Genomic DNA, 15,823 nt, shown 5'->3' with positions numbered 1-15,823 from the left:
GTTCAGTGCACGTAGAACAACCATGGGTCCAAAGGCCAACCACATACTTTATCTTCATTAAAGGCACTTGTTACCTTGCCATTTTCAGAGAGTGCTGCCCCCTCATGTTGTAGTGGTGTACCACCCCTGAACTTGACCCACGTGGGACATCGGAACAGGAGGAGGCCATTCAGCCCCTTGAGCCTGTTCTGCTACTCAATGAGATCGCGGCTGACCTGCATCCCAGCTCCCTGGAGAATCTGATTTTGGCGCAGCGAGTGGTTAGGATTTGGAACTCACTCCCCGGTGGGGTGTTGGATACGGAGTTAATAGCTCCCTTCCTAAAGGAATTGGATAAATGCTCAATGATGGAATAAAAAAATTGCAGGGATATCAGGAAAGAGTTGGGGAGTGGTGTGAGCTGCGTTGCTGTTCAAAAGAGCTGGAGCAGGCTCGATGGGCTGAATGGTCTCCTTCTGTGCTATATCCCTCACTGACTCTACTACCCATCTTGTGATTCTGTCACCCTCAATGTCCGAGCCAAATGAAAATAATTCAGTCTCAGTTTGGAAGCGTTCAGTTGACACCCCAGCTTCAGCAGCTTAGTGCGGGTCTGAGTTAAATGGGACATATTAATCCCCGCACATCTCCAAGCAATAATCTTTAAAAATTCTTCATAAACCTGTGATTATGAAATGGCCGGAACTGGAACGGAATAACTGATGCCAAATTCAGTAGCACCCCCCTATTGCCACCCCCAGACCTCCGCCAGAGATAAGGGACAGGCTGAGAGAAAGCCGCAGATCTCTCCTTGCACTGAAAGTTTCACTTTGCTGCTATTCTCTTCCTGAGTTTTACAAACTTTGCTTTTAAATTTCCCCATCGTCTAGGTCCATATGCAGAGGTGAATATTCCATCGTTGAACGTTTAAAAAAATACAGTGAGTATGTTTCAGTCTCTGTTTTCTGTTGCGCAGAGCTGCGAATATCCTGCCGGGTCATGGTCAACTCTGCAGAGCTCATGGGAAGCCAGCACCTTTGCAGTCGACGAGGGGGTGTTAAGCTGATCCCAAGCCAGTTTTTTTTCACTCTTTCATGGGATGTGGGCGTCGCTGGCAAGGCCAGCCTTTGTTGCCCATCCCCAGTTTCCCTTGAACTGAATGGTAATCCATTTCAGAGGGCAGTTAATAGTCAACCAGTTAAGAGTCGTGTGTAGGCCAGACCAGGTAAGGAGGGCAGATTTCCCTCCCAAAAGGGACATTTTATAACAACCGATGGTTCAGTGACCATTAGCCTTCAATTCCAGGTTTTCAACTAATTGAATTCAAACTCCACCAGCTGCCATGGTGGAATTTTTAAAATTTTATTTACTCATAGGATGTGGATGTCGCTGGCTGGGTCAGCAGACATTGCCCATCCCTAATTACCCTTGTTCAGAGGGCATTAGCATAAGAGTCAACCACGTTGCTGTGGGCCTGGAGTAGGCCACACCAGCAGATTTCCCTCCGTAAAGGGCATTAATGAACCAGATGGGTTTTTCCAACAATCGACAATGGCTTCATGCTTTCAGATTTTTTTTTTAAATTGAATTAAAATTTCACCATCAGCCATGGTGGGATTCGAAACAGGGTCCCCAAAGCATTACCCTGGGTTTCTGGAATATCAGTACAATGATAATACTACTCTGCCACCATCCCTCCCTAGTTGGTGAAGTATGAAACTAGACACTAATACTTTTCCTGGTTTATTTTTCAGAATGTACCATTACGTATGCCTGCTTCTGATCTATTACACCCAAATTCCAACAGTCTCCCTTTACAAGTACTCTAGGTACTTAATTAAACAATGCCCTTCACCCCTGTATCATTAACCATGGACGCCATAGCCCAACAGGAAGGATAGAGAGAAGCAGGGTTGGGCTTCATCAATTTGCAATCATTTTTCCGATATCTTGAGAGAGCTTTAGATGCTTGTTGGGCATGAGAGAAATGTCCATTTAGTTTGGAGGGGACAATTTCACACTATTTTGTGTTTGGCTAATGATGGGGGGGACTCCTGAAGCCAACTGAATTGGGCAGAACACTCAAAAGGGTTGAAGCAGGAAACTTGCTCATTGGATCTTCCTTTTCTTAATGCAGGAGTTTGAAAATCAGACCAAGTACGGGTCCAGTACCCGTAATCCGACACCCGAGGCTGTGCCAGATTTCCAATGTTGGCGGATTTTGGGTTGGGTGTTTTGGGCCGCGGGCAATCCGGATTAAGCCGGATCGGGTAGGGTCAGGGGTTGCGGGATAGAGCGCGTGGTTAACTCGTCTGGAGTCACGCTGCGCCAGTGCAGCACCTAGCCGAGTTGTCCAGGTGATTTCTTTTTTCACTTGTTCTCAATTAAATTTGCTGCGAGGACCATTCTGAACCTGTCCAGTTTGCGGACGTTGCTGGTTTTCGGCTAGCCGGATCTGAGGTACTCTACCTGTGCTCATTATCCACCAATTCCGAATCTCCTTCCTGTCGGTGTAACAGGCAGTTGATTGGAAGAAGAGGTGGGGGGGAGTTTTCCCCTCCCCCCCTGCCCCACTGCCCCCCCTCCCCCCGGTGCGTGGGCCAAACAGACTCTCGATCGATTTATCGCTCAAGCAACGTCACTGAGAACCCACGCTCCGGTTATTATCGCGGCGCTGTTTTTGGGAGCTTGCTGTGCGCAGATGGTGGGAGTCCGGCCCGCTGGGCCGTGGGCCACGCCTGCTCCTCGTGACCCCCTGCCCTTGAGAGTAAGAAGACCCTCACATTGTCACTTTTTCTTTCACAGTGGGGGATGAGTGGGTGAACTACATCTCATTCTGTGGACTGAGGACTCACGCAGAGCTCAACAGCAGCCTGGTCTCGGAGCTAATTTACATCCACAGCAAGATGATGATCGTAGATGACCGACAAGTCATCATAGGTGAGCCGCCGAAGGATGGTACATGCTTTGCCCCCCTTTGATTGAATGTTTGGTATCTCAGACAGCAGTATTCACCCTGACCATTAAAAAGGAAGCGCTTGATTTGCCACGTGTATGCCAAACATTTCTACCCAAACAGGATAGGCATATTTCTCAAGGGAAGCGTTATGCCAAAGCTTTTCATCTTACACTTATCAGGACAAATGGAAGAATGCCAAATTTCACACCATCACAACAATTTAGACAACAGGAGAAAAGGGCGATGATTGGTTGGCAAGTTGACTCTGATTGGTCAAGGTGTTGCCATGGAGAAAGCAATGGCGAACTCTAGGTTCCCCAAGCTCCTGGGTAATTCAAAAAAGTTGCAAGGTTTGAACATATTCCTTTTGTTTGCAGAGTATGGGTCGCTGTGTATGAACGTATGTCACTTTTGGCAAGTAGAAACGAGCCATGCTACGAGCTTGACTGATAGGAGAGGTTTAGCAGACCAAATGGTCCTTGCCGGTTCCCTCCTTCACAACCTGCGTATCTCCCTTCACCTCAAAGTATTCTTGGTTCTTTTCCTTCTCGCAACCAGGTTCGGCAAACATCAATGACCGCAGTATGCTGGGTAAACGGGACAGTGAGATGGCTGTTCTTGTGGAAGATTCTGAGATGGTGAAGTCTGTAATGGATGGTGAAGAATATCAGGCAGGAAAATTCGCCCATCGCCTTCGACTTCAATGTTTCAAGTATGTTTTTTAACTCGACTTTTTAGTCTTTCACAGGATGTGGGCATCGCTGGCTGGGCCCAGCATTTATTTCCCATCCCTAATTGCCCCTTGAGAAGGTGGTGGCGAGCTGCCTTCTTGAACTGCTGCGGTCCATGTGGTGTAGGTACACCCACAGTGCTGTTAGGGAGGGAGTTCCAGGAATTTGACCCAGTGACAGTGAAGGAATGGCTGATATATTTCCAGATCAGGATGGTGTGTGGCTTGGAGGGGAACTTCCAGGTGGTGGTGTTCCCATGTGTCTGCTGTCCTTGTCCTTCTAGGTGGTAGTGGTTGCAGGTTTGGAAGGTGCTGTCTAAAGAGGTTTGGTGAGTTGCTTATGGAATCTCTCTTCGGGTAGAATTGTAGCCTGCATTTTTACGAGTAGGACAGCATGGTAAAGCCGTAACTGCTCTTGGCATCGAGGAGCATTTGACTGGCTGTGGTAATAAGGGGTCTTATGAAGTCAATGGAAATCAAGGAGAAAATCCTCCACTGGTTGGAGTCATAACCAAATGCCTTTGTGCCAGGCGTGGTTGTTGGGGGCCAATCATCTCAGTCCCAAGATGTTGCTGTTGGAGCTCCCCGGTCTCCCAGGCCCAACCATCTTCAGCTGCCCCATCACTGGGAACTCTTCACCACCTCGAGTGCAGGAATTCAAGAAGGCAACCCAGTGCATTCACAGATCTTTGAAACTGGTCCTGCTCCAGAAAAAAGGGGGAGCACTTTCTACTTGATAGAATTTCCGCTTAATTTAGGGATGTATTTGGGAGGGTTGCTGTCCACATGTCTATTCGAGAGAGCTGGGGCAACATCAGTGGAAGTACAGGCCGTTAACTCAGGGACTTTAGAGATGGTCAGCCCACGATTGCCTGGAGTTCATTTTCCTGGGACAGTCAGGTTCAATCATTCTCCCTGTCTCTGCAGGATACACCTTGGACTTGCCGATGACCAGATGGCTGATGTGGAAGACCCGGTTAGTGATCGGTGTTTCCAGGAGATCTGGAATGCTACAGCTACCACCAATTCAACCATTTTTGACCAGGTGGGTTCTATTGCGAGGCTCTGGGTCTAACTCACAGCCACAGTGTACATGGCCATGTTGAGCCACTACACTCTGTGTAGTGAAGCCCATGGTGGCATAGCATGTGGCACAGAGGGGAACTGTGTGGCGATGGTGTGCACCTTCTGCCCTTGGCCTTTTCGGTGGTGGGGCTACAGGTTTGTGTTGTTTAGTGAAGCTTATGTCCAATTGATCTCCATTGAACAGAAGCCAAAAGCCTTGTCAAACCCACCTTTTGTTTTAGTGCCATTTTTATGCAAATGAGGTACCTGACACAGAAGAAACTTATTTGCAGCAAAGGTGTTGGGAGAAGTGGCTGGAAGGGTCAATTAAAAACAGGTTTTGAGGATGGTAGCAGAGAGGTGGAGGGAAGGAGCTTGGGGGAGGGCCTCTGAGAGAAAGGCGAGGATGTCCAATCTGTCACAGATCGTGAAGAGGGGTTGGCCAGGAGGTTAAGGGTCACACAGTGAAAGGCAGGATGGGAGGAGGTTAGAGATAAGCTTGAGGTGAGGCTATAGAAGGGCAGTTCTTGTGACAATGGCCTTTTAAAAGTAGGACAAAGTTCCTTATTTTGATGGGGGGGGAGAGGGGAAAAGTTGGTTATCAATTCCTCTCGAACAATATTTGTTGATTGAAGCCCCTCTGCTGTTCTGATTATAAACCGATGGAGTTCACAGGTAGTGTGCAGTCCCACGCTTTCACACTCTTTGTAGAAATGTGACACTTTGCTGAGAGAGGGGCTATGATCCTACCGGTTTTTAGAATGGTGATTTTTCTTCCCCACCCCCATTTCCGCTAGGTCTTTCGTAGAATCGTCTTCTTGATCGCCGGGATAATTTGTCAAACGTCTGACTGGATTTCTTATCTTCCTTCTCGTCCCCAACCCCGCCTCAGGTTTTCAAGTCTCTCCCCTCGAATTCTGCTCCGAGCCTGGTGGAGCTGCGAGAGTTTTTGTCCGCGCCTGGTCTCGTGATCTCAGCTCCCGAGGAAGCCCGGGTGAAGCTGAAGAGCGTCCGTGGCTTCCTGGTCCAGTACCCCCTCTACTTCCTGTGCGAGGAGTATCTCCTTCCCCCGCTCAATAGTAAAGAAGGAATGGTTCCAGTGGAGGTTTGGACTTGATGAGAATCAGACGGTTTTCGGCTGACACTACCAGCGGGACTTTCTTTCCCCCTTCGTTCAGTTTGGGATTTCTGGACCAGTCTTAACTCTCTCTCGCAAATCTGAACTTCTCATTTGTTAACATTTTTAATGGCTCATTTTGACAGCCAAGTGCAAGGAATGGACACATTAGAGAGGCTTCCAGGACGGCCAATGTGTTGACTGATTGGAGAGTCTTCCCTTGGTTGGAATTAAGAGACCTTTAGTCTCACCTCTGCCAGCTTCTGATCACCAAGTTGTGTTTTATGGGAAATTTTGGAACTGATGAATCACGTGAGGCATTTCGTATGTTCCAGGGTGTCTGGAAAGCCTGGAAAAGCCAATCTGGCCCCAAAGGCCTTGAGATAGGAGATTGGTTCTGTTCCTCAGCGTCATCACAATTTCTGATTTTTCTGCCTGTTCCTGCTTTATAATGTCATTTTTATACTGTGCGTATGTTTTTTTTAATTAACCTCTTATTAAATCACACACCTAAAGGTGAGAAGATTACAGGAGCACCCTCACCAGGAATTCCTCATCACCACGGTAGCCACTTAGAATTTCAACAACCTCTGGGTGGTTCAGGTCTTACCTGAGATTTGGATTAGGTGCTGTTCTGCCGGGCGTGACAGAGAGTTTGAACCTTTGCAAATATGAACGTTCACGTTACCTCACAGGGCTGGTCAGATCTTAAAGCACATCGTCTTCCACTCACATCAGTCATTATGTGAGGCAGAGGTGTCTTCCAGAGAGCACTGCACTTAGTTCCGTGTAAAGGTAACTCAGTTTGAATTCTGGTTTGAAAGGTTCGTGGCTACTCATTCCATGGTGAGGAACCATTTTTGCAACCAATATTACAGAACTTTGGTGTTACATTTTAATCAAAGATGATTAGTTCTGGTTAGAACAGGATTCAAGATATTAATAAAACAGCTGGAATTTTTTGATGTCTACAGTTACCTGTGTTTTTTTCCCTTTGTTCTTTGTAGAAAGAACTTGCATTTATTTAGTATATTTCACAGACACAAGGGCATCCTAAAGTGCTTTACAGTCAATGACACACTTCTGTTAAGTGTAATCACTTTTTAAAATTTGTTCATGGGATGGGAGTGGTATTTATTGCCCATCGCTAACTGAACTGAGGGGCTGGCTAGGCCATTTAAGAGTCAACCACATTGCTTTGGGCCTAGAGTCACATGTAGGCCAGACCAGGTAAGGACGGCAGATTTCCTTCCCTAAAGGGCATTAGTGAACAAAATGGGTTTTTATGACAATTGATTCATGGTCACCATTACTGAGACTAGCTTTCAATTCAAGATTTTTTTTATTAACTGAATTCAAATTCAAATTCCACCATCTGCCATGATGGGATTCACACCCAGGTCCCCAGAGAATTACCCTGGGTCTCTAGATTACTAGTCTGGTGACAATACCACTACGCCAACAGCACCCCCCTTGCAATGTCGATTTGTGCACTGCTGCTGTGGTGTTCCTTTGTGGGATAGAAGCATGACATCACTAGGAGGGAAGTGTGTCATGTGATCCAGCCTTAGTTTCACTTTTTTGCATTTGAGCAGAGCTCTCACATACACACATACACATACACACACACACACACATACACACACACACACACACACACACACACACACACACACATACACACACACACACACACACACTCACTCACACACACACACATACACACACACACACACACACACACACACACACAGCTCTGCTGCTGGTGCCTTCAAGGTTTCTGTCCACGTATACATCATGTATACACGTGCACACCATGTTCACAGGTCGCTAGTATCAATTAATGAACCCACAATGTGTTTGCACAATCCCTTATGAGCGATTGGTGTCTTTATATCATCATAACACACTTGGCAACAGCAAGCCCCCACAAACAGCAATAAAATACAGCCAAAGCACCAGGAAAAACTCCTTCAAAATAGTGCCATGGAATCTTTCTGTGTTCACCTGAGAGGGTAGATGGGGCCTTGGTTTTAACGCTGTATCCAAAGGGTGGCAGCTCTGACAGTGCAGCACTCCCTCAGTACTGCCCTGGGAGAGTTGGCCTAGATTTTTGTGCTCAACTCTCTGGTGTGGGGCTTGAGCCTCCAGCCTCGGACTCAGAGGTGAGCTGCTAGCCACTGAACTATGGCTGAGTCCAGGAGGCATGAAATGGGGCGAAAGAACAGAAGGGGAGGTTGTCCACTGTCTCACTAAGAATAAGAATGAAGCCCACCATTTACTGCATCGATTTTGATCCATTTCTCAGATAGGTGTTCATTCTATATTCTTCACATGAAGGACTCCCTGGCTCCCGGTCCAGACTTGCCTTTCCCTCGTTCAAACCCATCTCGAATGTGGTTTAATTTGGAGCAGTTTTCTGGATGTAACTTCTCTTAAACAGTTTATCAGCTTAACAACCCCTTGAGGTCCCCATTCAGTCACTTCCTTTCACACATGTAAAGCCCTAACTTTTTCTGTAACTCTCCGGCTCAACATCCTGTATAAAATGCCTGTGAGTGTCTTACTGTCACACTGCACCGACACCTCTATCTCACGTTACAGGACTACGGACAAAGAGTAGAAAGGTGCAGCTCTTTCAAAGAGCCACTAACAGCACGATGGGCTGAATGGCCTCCTTGTGTGCTGTATGGTCCTACACTGCTCTCTGTCCCTCTGCTGGCGTCTCTGTGTATCACTGCACTCAGCCATGCTTTCAACTTGCTCTGTTGATATCTGTGCTGCTGAGTTCATGAATGGACAATTTCTAGAGCATTGTCGATTCCTGAGTGAGAGAAATTTAAAATATTAGCGAAAGGTTAGGGGGAAGAAAGCCCTTGTCCAAGGTCAGGTTCACTCTCTGCGTGACATAGCACAAGCTAAAATGGATCCTGCTGCTGTTACAAAGAGGGCCCAATACACAAAGCTCGTTCCAAATAATCACTTAAAATCAAAAAACCAAAATCACCTGATAGAAATTCCAGTACAGAAACAGGCCATTCTGCCCATCTGCTCAATGCTGTTGTTCCTGCTCCACATGAGCCTCCTCCTCTCCCCCTACCAGCATATCCTTCTATTCCTTTCTCCTTCATGTGTTTATCCAGCTTCCCCCTTAAATGTATCGATACCATTCACCTCGACCACTCCCTGTGGGAGTGAGTTCCACATTCTCCTCACTCTCTGGGTAAAGGAGTTTCTCCTGAGTTCTCCATTGGGTTTATTAGTGACTCCCTTATGTTGATGGCCCCGAGTTCTGGTCTCCCCCCACAAGTGGAAACATCTGTACTACTTAAATAATACATAGTACATCTGTACTATGTCTACCCTATCGAAACCCCCTTTATAATTTGAAAGATGTCCAATGAGTCTCCAATTGACCTCTTTTCAAGAGAAAAGTGCCCCAGTCTGTTCTTTTCCTTTTTGGAAAGGGTTAGGGTGTTCAGGTGAGGAGTAAAATGGCACCCACTCTTCAGCCAGGGCCAGTGCAGCCACTAGTGGGACAAAATTTGGAGGGGGTGGGGTGGCAGAAGATGAAACTCAGTGGACCACTCATGAGACTACATAAGTAAACAAACAGGCTTCAGCAGTGCGCATGAATGGCCTAGATCTCCTGATTATCCAGCCACTTCTTCTGACATACATAAGAGAGTTACATTGCAGCTTGTACAAAATGTCATTCTACTCCTCATCCTGCTTATGCTACGGTTTTACCAATTTGAACATCTATGCGACTGTTCCAAAACTCTGATCAAAGAGCATCATTTAATCTGGCCCACTCTACCGTAATAATTATTCTTGCTGTAAACTGTGCATAAAATCATCTAGTAACTGTTGTAGGGACACGTGCTATTACATGATGTGAACAGTGTTACAACGTTGTGTTCTAACAGCCTTGCTGTTGGGGTTGAGAGTCAGTTGAAAATTTCAAAACTGAGATTGACAGATTTTTGTTAGGTGAGGAGGTGAAGGGTTAGATAAGAAATAGCAGCAGTGGTAGACCACACCAGCCCTCGAGCCAGTCCCACCGTTCAATAACTTAATGGCTGATCTGATTAAATTAACCCCTTAACCCCGCTTTCCTGTCTTCCCTCCCCCTGCCCCCATCCCCCCCACCCAAAGCCCTTGACTCCTTTACAGATTTAAAATCTGTCTAACTCAGCCCTGAATATCATCACGGACATGTAAATATAATATTGTTGGAAAAAGAAATGTGCTGTCAAAGCTTTTCATCTTGCAGTCTGTGCAGTAGCAACACGAGTGGTATTACATAGAAACATACATAGAAAATAGGAGCAGGAGAAGGCCATTCGGCCCTTTGAGCCTGCTCTACCATTCATCACAGAATCACAGTGCAGAAGAGGCCCATCGGCCCATCGAATCTACACCCACACGTGAGAAACACCTGACCTACATACCTAATCCCATTTACCAGTACTTGGCCCATAACCTTGAATGTTATGATGTGCCAAGTGCTCATCCAGGTACTTTTTAAAGGATGTGAGGCAACCCGCCTCCACCACCCTCCCAGGCAGCGCATTCCAGACCCTCACTACCCTCTGGGTAAAAAAGGTTTTTCCTTACATTCCCCCCAAAACCTCTTGCCCTTCACCTTGAACTTATGCCCATTTGTGACTGACCCTTCAACTAAGGGGAACAGCTGCTCCCTATCCACCCTGTCCATGCCCCTCATAAACTTGTACACCTCGATCAGGTCACCCCTCAGTCTTCTCTGCTCCAACGAAAACAACCCATATCTATCTATCTTCATAACTTAAATGTTTCATCCCAGGCAACATCCTGATGAATCTCCTCTGCACCCCCTCCAGTGCAATCACATCCTTCCTACAATGTGGCGACCAGAACTGCACACAGTACTCCAGCTGTGGCCTCACCAAGGTTCTATACAACTCCAACATGACCTCCCTACTTTTGTAATCTATGCCTCGATTGATAAAGGCAAATGTCCAAAATGCCTTTTTCACTGCCCCACTAACATGCCCCTCTGTCTTCAGAGATCATTCATTATGATCATGGCTGATCATCCAACTCAATAGCTGCTCCTCCTTTCTCCCCATATCCTTTGATCCCTTTCGCCCCAAGAGCTATACCTAACTCCTTCTTGAAAACATACAATGTTTTGGCCTCAACTACTTTCTGTGGTAATGAATTCCACAGGTTCACCACTCTCTGGGTGAAGAAATTTCTCCTCATCTCAGTCCTAAATGGTCTACCCCATATCCTCAGACTGTGACCCCTGGTTCTGGACTCCCCCACCATCGGGAACATCCTTCCTGCCTCTACCCTGTCTAGTCCTGTTAGAATTTTATAGGTTTCTATGAGATCCCCCCTCATTCTTCTGAACTCCAGCGAATATAATCCTAATCGACTCAATCTCTCCTCATATGTCAGTCCCGCCATCCCAGGAATCAGTCGGGTAAACCTTCGTTGCACTCCCTCTGTAGCAAGTACATCCTTCCTCAGATAAGGAGACCACAACGGCACACAATATTCCAGGTGTGGTCTCACCAAGGCCCTGTACAATTGCAACAAGACATCCCTGTTCCTGTACTCGAATCCTCTGGCTATGAAGACCAACATACCATTTGCCTTCTTTACCGCCTGCTGCACCTGCATGCTTACCTTCAGTGACTGGTGTACGAAGACACCAAGGTCTCATTGCACATTCCCCTCTCTCAATTTATAGCCATTCAGATAATAATCTGTCTTCCTGTTTTTGCTACCAAAGTGGATAACCTCACATTTATCCACATTATACTGTATCTGCCATGCATTTGCCCACTCACTCAGCTTGTCCAAATCACACTGAAGCATCTCTGCATCCTCCTCACAGCTCACCCTCCCACCCAGCAAATTTGGAGATATTACATTTAGTTCCCTCATCTAAATCATTAATATATGTTGTGAATAACTGGGGTCCCAGCACCAATCCCTGCGGTACCCCACTAGTCACTGTCTGCCATTCAGAAAAAGACCCGTTTATTCCTACTCTTTGTTTCCTGTCTGCCAACCAGTTTTCTATTCATCTCAATACACTACCCCCAATCCCATGTGCTTTAATTTCACACGCCAATCTCTTATGCGGGACTTTGTCAAAAGCCTTCAGAAAGTCCAAATAAACCACATCCACTGGCTCCCCCTCATCAACTCTACTAGTTACATCCTCGAAAAATTCCAGTAGATTTGTCAAGCATGATTTCCCTTTAGTAAATCTATGCTGACTCTGTCCAATTCTGCCACTGTTTTCCATATGCTCAGCTATTAAATCTTTTATAATGGATTCTAGAATTTTCCCCACTACCGATGTCAGGCTGACTGGTCTATAATTCCCTGTTTTCTCTCTGCCTCCCTTTTTAAATAGTGGGGTTACATTAGCTACCCTCCAATCTGTAGGAACTGTTCCAGAGTCTATAGAATCTCAGAAGATGACCACCAGTACATCCACTATTTCTAGGGCCACTTCCTTAAGTACCCTGTGATGTAGATTATCAGGCCTTGGGGTTTATCGGCCTTCAATCCCATCAATTTCCCTAACACTATTTCCCTACTAATACTGATTTCTTTCAGTTCCTCCCTCTCACTAAACCCTGTGTTCCCCAACATTTCTGGAGTGTTATTTGTGTCCTCCTTTGCAAAGACAGAACCAAAGTATTCTTCACTAACAGGGTGCTGCCGTCCAGTCAAAAAGATGTTCTACCTATCATGAGTAATGCGGTATATGGATTTCAGTGCCTGGTATGTTGGTTGTTATGTTCCAACGTCTGGCAGATCGTATCGAACAGCACATCCCTTCTACTGTTTGCAGCAGGTATAGTGCTGACCATATCCAACCAGCTGCTTGCAAAACTCAAAACATAGGCCTGAACTTTTCAGTCAGCGGTGGGCAGACTTGGAGTGAGTGGGACTGGGCATGCGCACGATAAAGCTCTTCAATCTCCCTGATGCACGGAGCTGCTTCAGGCAGATTGAAGCGATTGTTCAAACAATAAATAAATGGATTAAAAAGGTAATTGAACATGTCCCCTCGTGTGACTGTGTCACATGAGGTGGGACATGTCTTTATATTCCAGAGAATTTTTAAAAATTTAATTAATAAAAGCTTTAGGAAACCTCAACCCGCTCGTGGATGAGGCTTCCTAAAATATGTAAAGGCCGATTGGCCTTTTCACCTGCCCGCCAGCCTTAAGTCTATTTTTTTTTGAATTGTAAATCAGGGGAGAGCGCGAACGCAGTCCCCCACTACTACAAATTTTGCAGTCGAGTATCCCGCAGTTGGGGACATCACAGGCGTCAGCACACCCGAAGTGCAATGGGCTAGCTTTGTCCTGGGAGGACCACCTTCATGATCATTGTCTTTCCCCTGCCACATAAGTTCTGTTGAGTGTCAACTTTGCCAAGCTTAAGGTTGGACGGGCAGTGCAAACAATTACATTAGGTAATTCGTTAATGGCATTAATAAGCCTATCAGTTATTGGCGGGTACGCAGCTGACTCTGGTGCATGCCTGCCAAACAAAACATCGCCAGACAGCGCGATGATGTCAGGAAGCACGCCCCACGACATCGCGCGTCATTTTATGCATCAGAGTGTCGGGCCCGCCCCCGCATGCCGACCGAAAAATTCAGGCCATAGTGTCCAACATTAGACATGATTCCATGGTTGGACAACACCTACTAAACAATCCTGATTGTGTTAAGAATTATACTGACAACCAATTTAAGATTATCAGTCAAGTTCGCAGTGTGGGTTACCTATGTGTGCTGGGAGCTACATATATTCACATGGAGGCCCCCTGTCCTTTGTAGACAGAAGGACCATGTCCACACATTGTGCTTTTTTCAACTAAACAAAAGCTTGGGAACCAACCGTTCCATGGTTCCTTCCCCTTGGCAATGCCTGACTGAGCAGAATCAGCCTTCCAGCTTTGAATTTAAACAAAAGCTTGGCAGTTAACTGTTCCCTGGTGCATTCTCCTTGGCAGCTCCTCTGCCAATCAAACTCAACTTGTCAACCAATCAGCACCGTCTTATCATGCAGTATAAATTGTTGTTCCCTTTAGAATTGGTATTCTTGTGAATCTGTCCTAGTCAGTGTAAGACGAGAAGCATCAAGGAGTTAAAACAGCGAGAGTTTAGGGGATAAAACAGTGGGAGTTTGGGAGATAAAACAGCGAGAGTTCTGGAGATAAAACAGCAGGAGTTCAGGAGATAAAACAGCGGGAGTTCAGAAAATAAAACAGTGAGAGTTCGGGGATAAAACAATCAGAGTTTGGGAAATAAAAGAGTGAGAGTTTAGGAGATAAAACAGCTGAATGGAGAGACAGTCAGGAGATTGAAAACAGCCTGAGTACAGAAATGTAAATTTCTAAACCAGCACAGGGAAAGTAAGAATTTATAGGCACAATAGAGGAAGCTGATTTGTGAGTAAGGGCGAAGAATTTCTACTTTCTGCTAATTGCCAGTTTATAGTTAATAGTGCAAGAGTAAGGTTAAAGCAAGTAAAATTAACAAAAGTTTAAGTAAAAAAGTGATTTAAACTTAAGGCATGAGAGGACAGCTCAGCCAAGCAGAATGTGGGGAGTCATGGGCACTTCTCATGACCCAGACGAGCCCCATGTGCAGGGAGAACTTGTTTCCACTCATAAATGGACCGAGAACCAGATGGCACAGATTTAAAGTGTTTTCCAAAAGAAGCAAATGCGAGGTGAGGAAAAACTTTTTCACGCAGCGAGTAGTTCGGGTCTGGAATGCACTGCTTGGGAGTGTGGTGGAGTCAGGTTCAATTCAGGCATTCAAGAGGGCATTGGATGATTATTTAAATAGAAACAATGTGCAGGATTATGGGGGAAAGGCAGGAGATTGGCACTAAGTTAAAATGCTCAGAGAGCCGATGCAGATCTGAAGGGCTGTCAAGGTCTGTTCTACCAAAGAACTAATTATAGTGTACATTTTGTAACAAGACATAATCCCTTTTAAAAATGGACAGGGAATCTTAAAACTGGTCTCCCAGAAGTAACATGACTTCTCTTGTGGGTTCCAGCAGTTGTCAGCCAGACTGTCCTTATCTCAAGAAGGACCGCAGGACACTTGAAATCCAAGGATGCTTTGGACAACACAAGTGAACCTACTAAAAGGTGTGAAAAACCCTTCTACTTCTGGCGGAACATGAGACAGGAAGGACATCTTCAAAAGAATGCAGTTTAATTGACTTCTTCGCTTTGTGGAACAATGAATCGCCTAAATTAACATGGCAACCATGTTTGTGTTTGTGGATTGTAAGAAAGGGCTACCACAAGCCGTGTTTGACTGGCAGTTTTGAGAGAGACTACCAGCAGACAGGTCTCAGCTAAAACACCTGCGAGAGCTGAGGTTCCCTGCCACCTGGAGTTACAACTGAAGATGCCCAGTACGAAAACCATCACGGTTCTGTGGAGAAAGGAAACCAGGCAATCTTCAAGCATTGTAATGGCAGAACCCACAAAGAAAAGGGACCTTCACTCACTCCCCAAAGCTGCTGACCTGCTGTGTCAACCTGTCCTGGCAGCCGCCAGACAGTCAACTACAGAAGCCATTGCAGCTGCTGAATCTGACTTCAAGTTTCAAATCCTTCACTTTAGAAAGAAGGAATTCAACCAATGAGCCCACAAATAATATCTCACAGGGACTGATTTGAAATCTCCTCTTTAAGAATCTTTTTCCTATATCTGTTTTCATTCTTTATATCTGTATTGTAATTAATAACTTGATCACTCTTACCTAAGTAACTTTCAGCAATGATCTTTGTAGTAAAATAACCTCCATTTTACTTAAGATTAAAGCTTGTCTGCTGGGTTATTTTTTAATTGAATCACTTATGAATTAAAAGGGGGCTACATACAAATTCCTAGCTCACGGACAACTTTAAAGAAACCACATTTA

General features: G+C 45.7%; 1 protein-coding gene and 1 non-coding gene across 8 annotated transcripts in view; one reads left to right on the top strand and one right to left on the bottom strand.

The window, feature by feature from the left end:
- LOC121272302 (phospholipase D2-like) overlaps positions 1 to 15,072 on the top strand; it is a 137,538-nt gene extending 122,466 nt beyond the window's left edge. For 6 of the 7 annotated variants that reach the window (XM_041178895.1, XM_041178893.1, XM_041178896.1 and 3 more), the window contains 5 exons: positions 870 to 919; positions 2,785 to 2,919; positions 3,497 to 3,650; positions 4,596 to 4,713; positions 5,626 to 6,811. In XM_041178895.1, the coding sequence (XP_041034829.1) occupies positions 870 to 919; positions 2,785 to 2,919; positions 3,497 to 3,650; positions 4,596 to 4,713; positions 5,626 to 5,850 (682 nt within the window). In that variant the 3' untranslated portion in view covers positions 5,851 to 6,811. Of the gene's footprint in view, positions 1 to 869; positions 920 to 2,784; positions 2,920 to 3,496; positions 3,651 to 4,595; positions 4,714 to 5,625; positions 6,812 to 14,945 lie in introns of those variants that run through there. The other variant, XR_005941869.1, reaches the window with a different exon arrangement.
- LOC121272403 lies at positions 13,119 to 13,282 on the bottom strand. The gene has a single exon (XR_005941884.1). It is a non-coding gene; the product is annotated as a U1 spliceosomal RNA (small nuclear RNA).
- Positions 15,073 to 15,823: the final 751 nt, after the last annotated feature.

Source organism: Carcharodon carcharias, chromosome 33 (genome assembly GCF_017639515.1).
Source record: "Carcharodon carcharias isolate sCarCar2 chromosome 33, sCarCar2.pri, whole genome shotgun sequence".
NCBI classification, from domain to species: Eukaryota; Metazoa; Chordata; class Chondrichthyes; order Lamniformes; family Lamnidae; genus Carcharodon; species Carcharodon carcharias.
The sequence above is the reverse complement of the archived record's forward strand: the minus strand, read 5'-3'. Positions and strand labels throughout refer to the sequence as shown.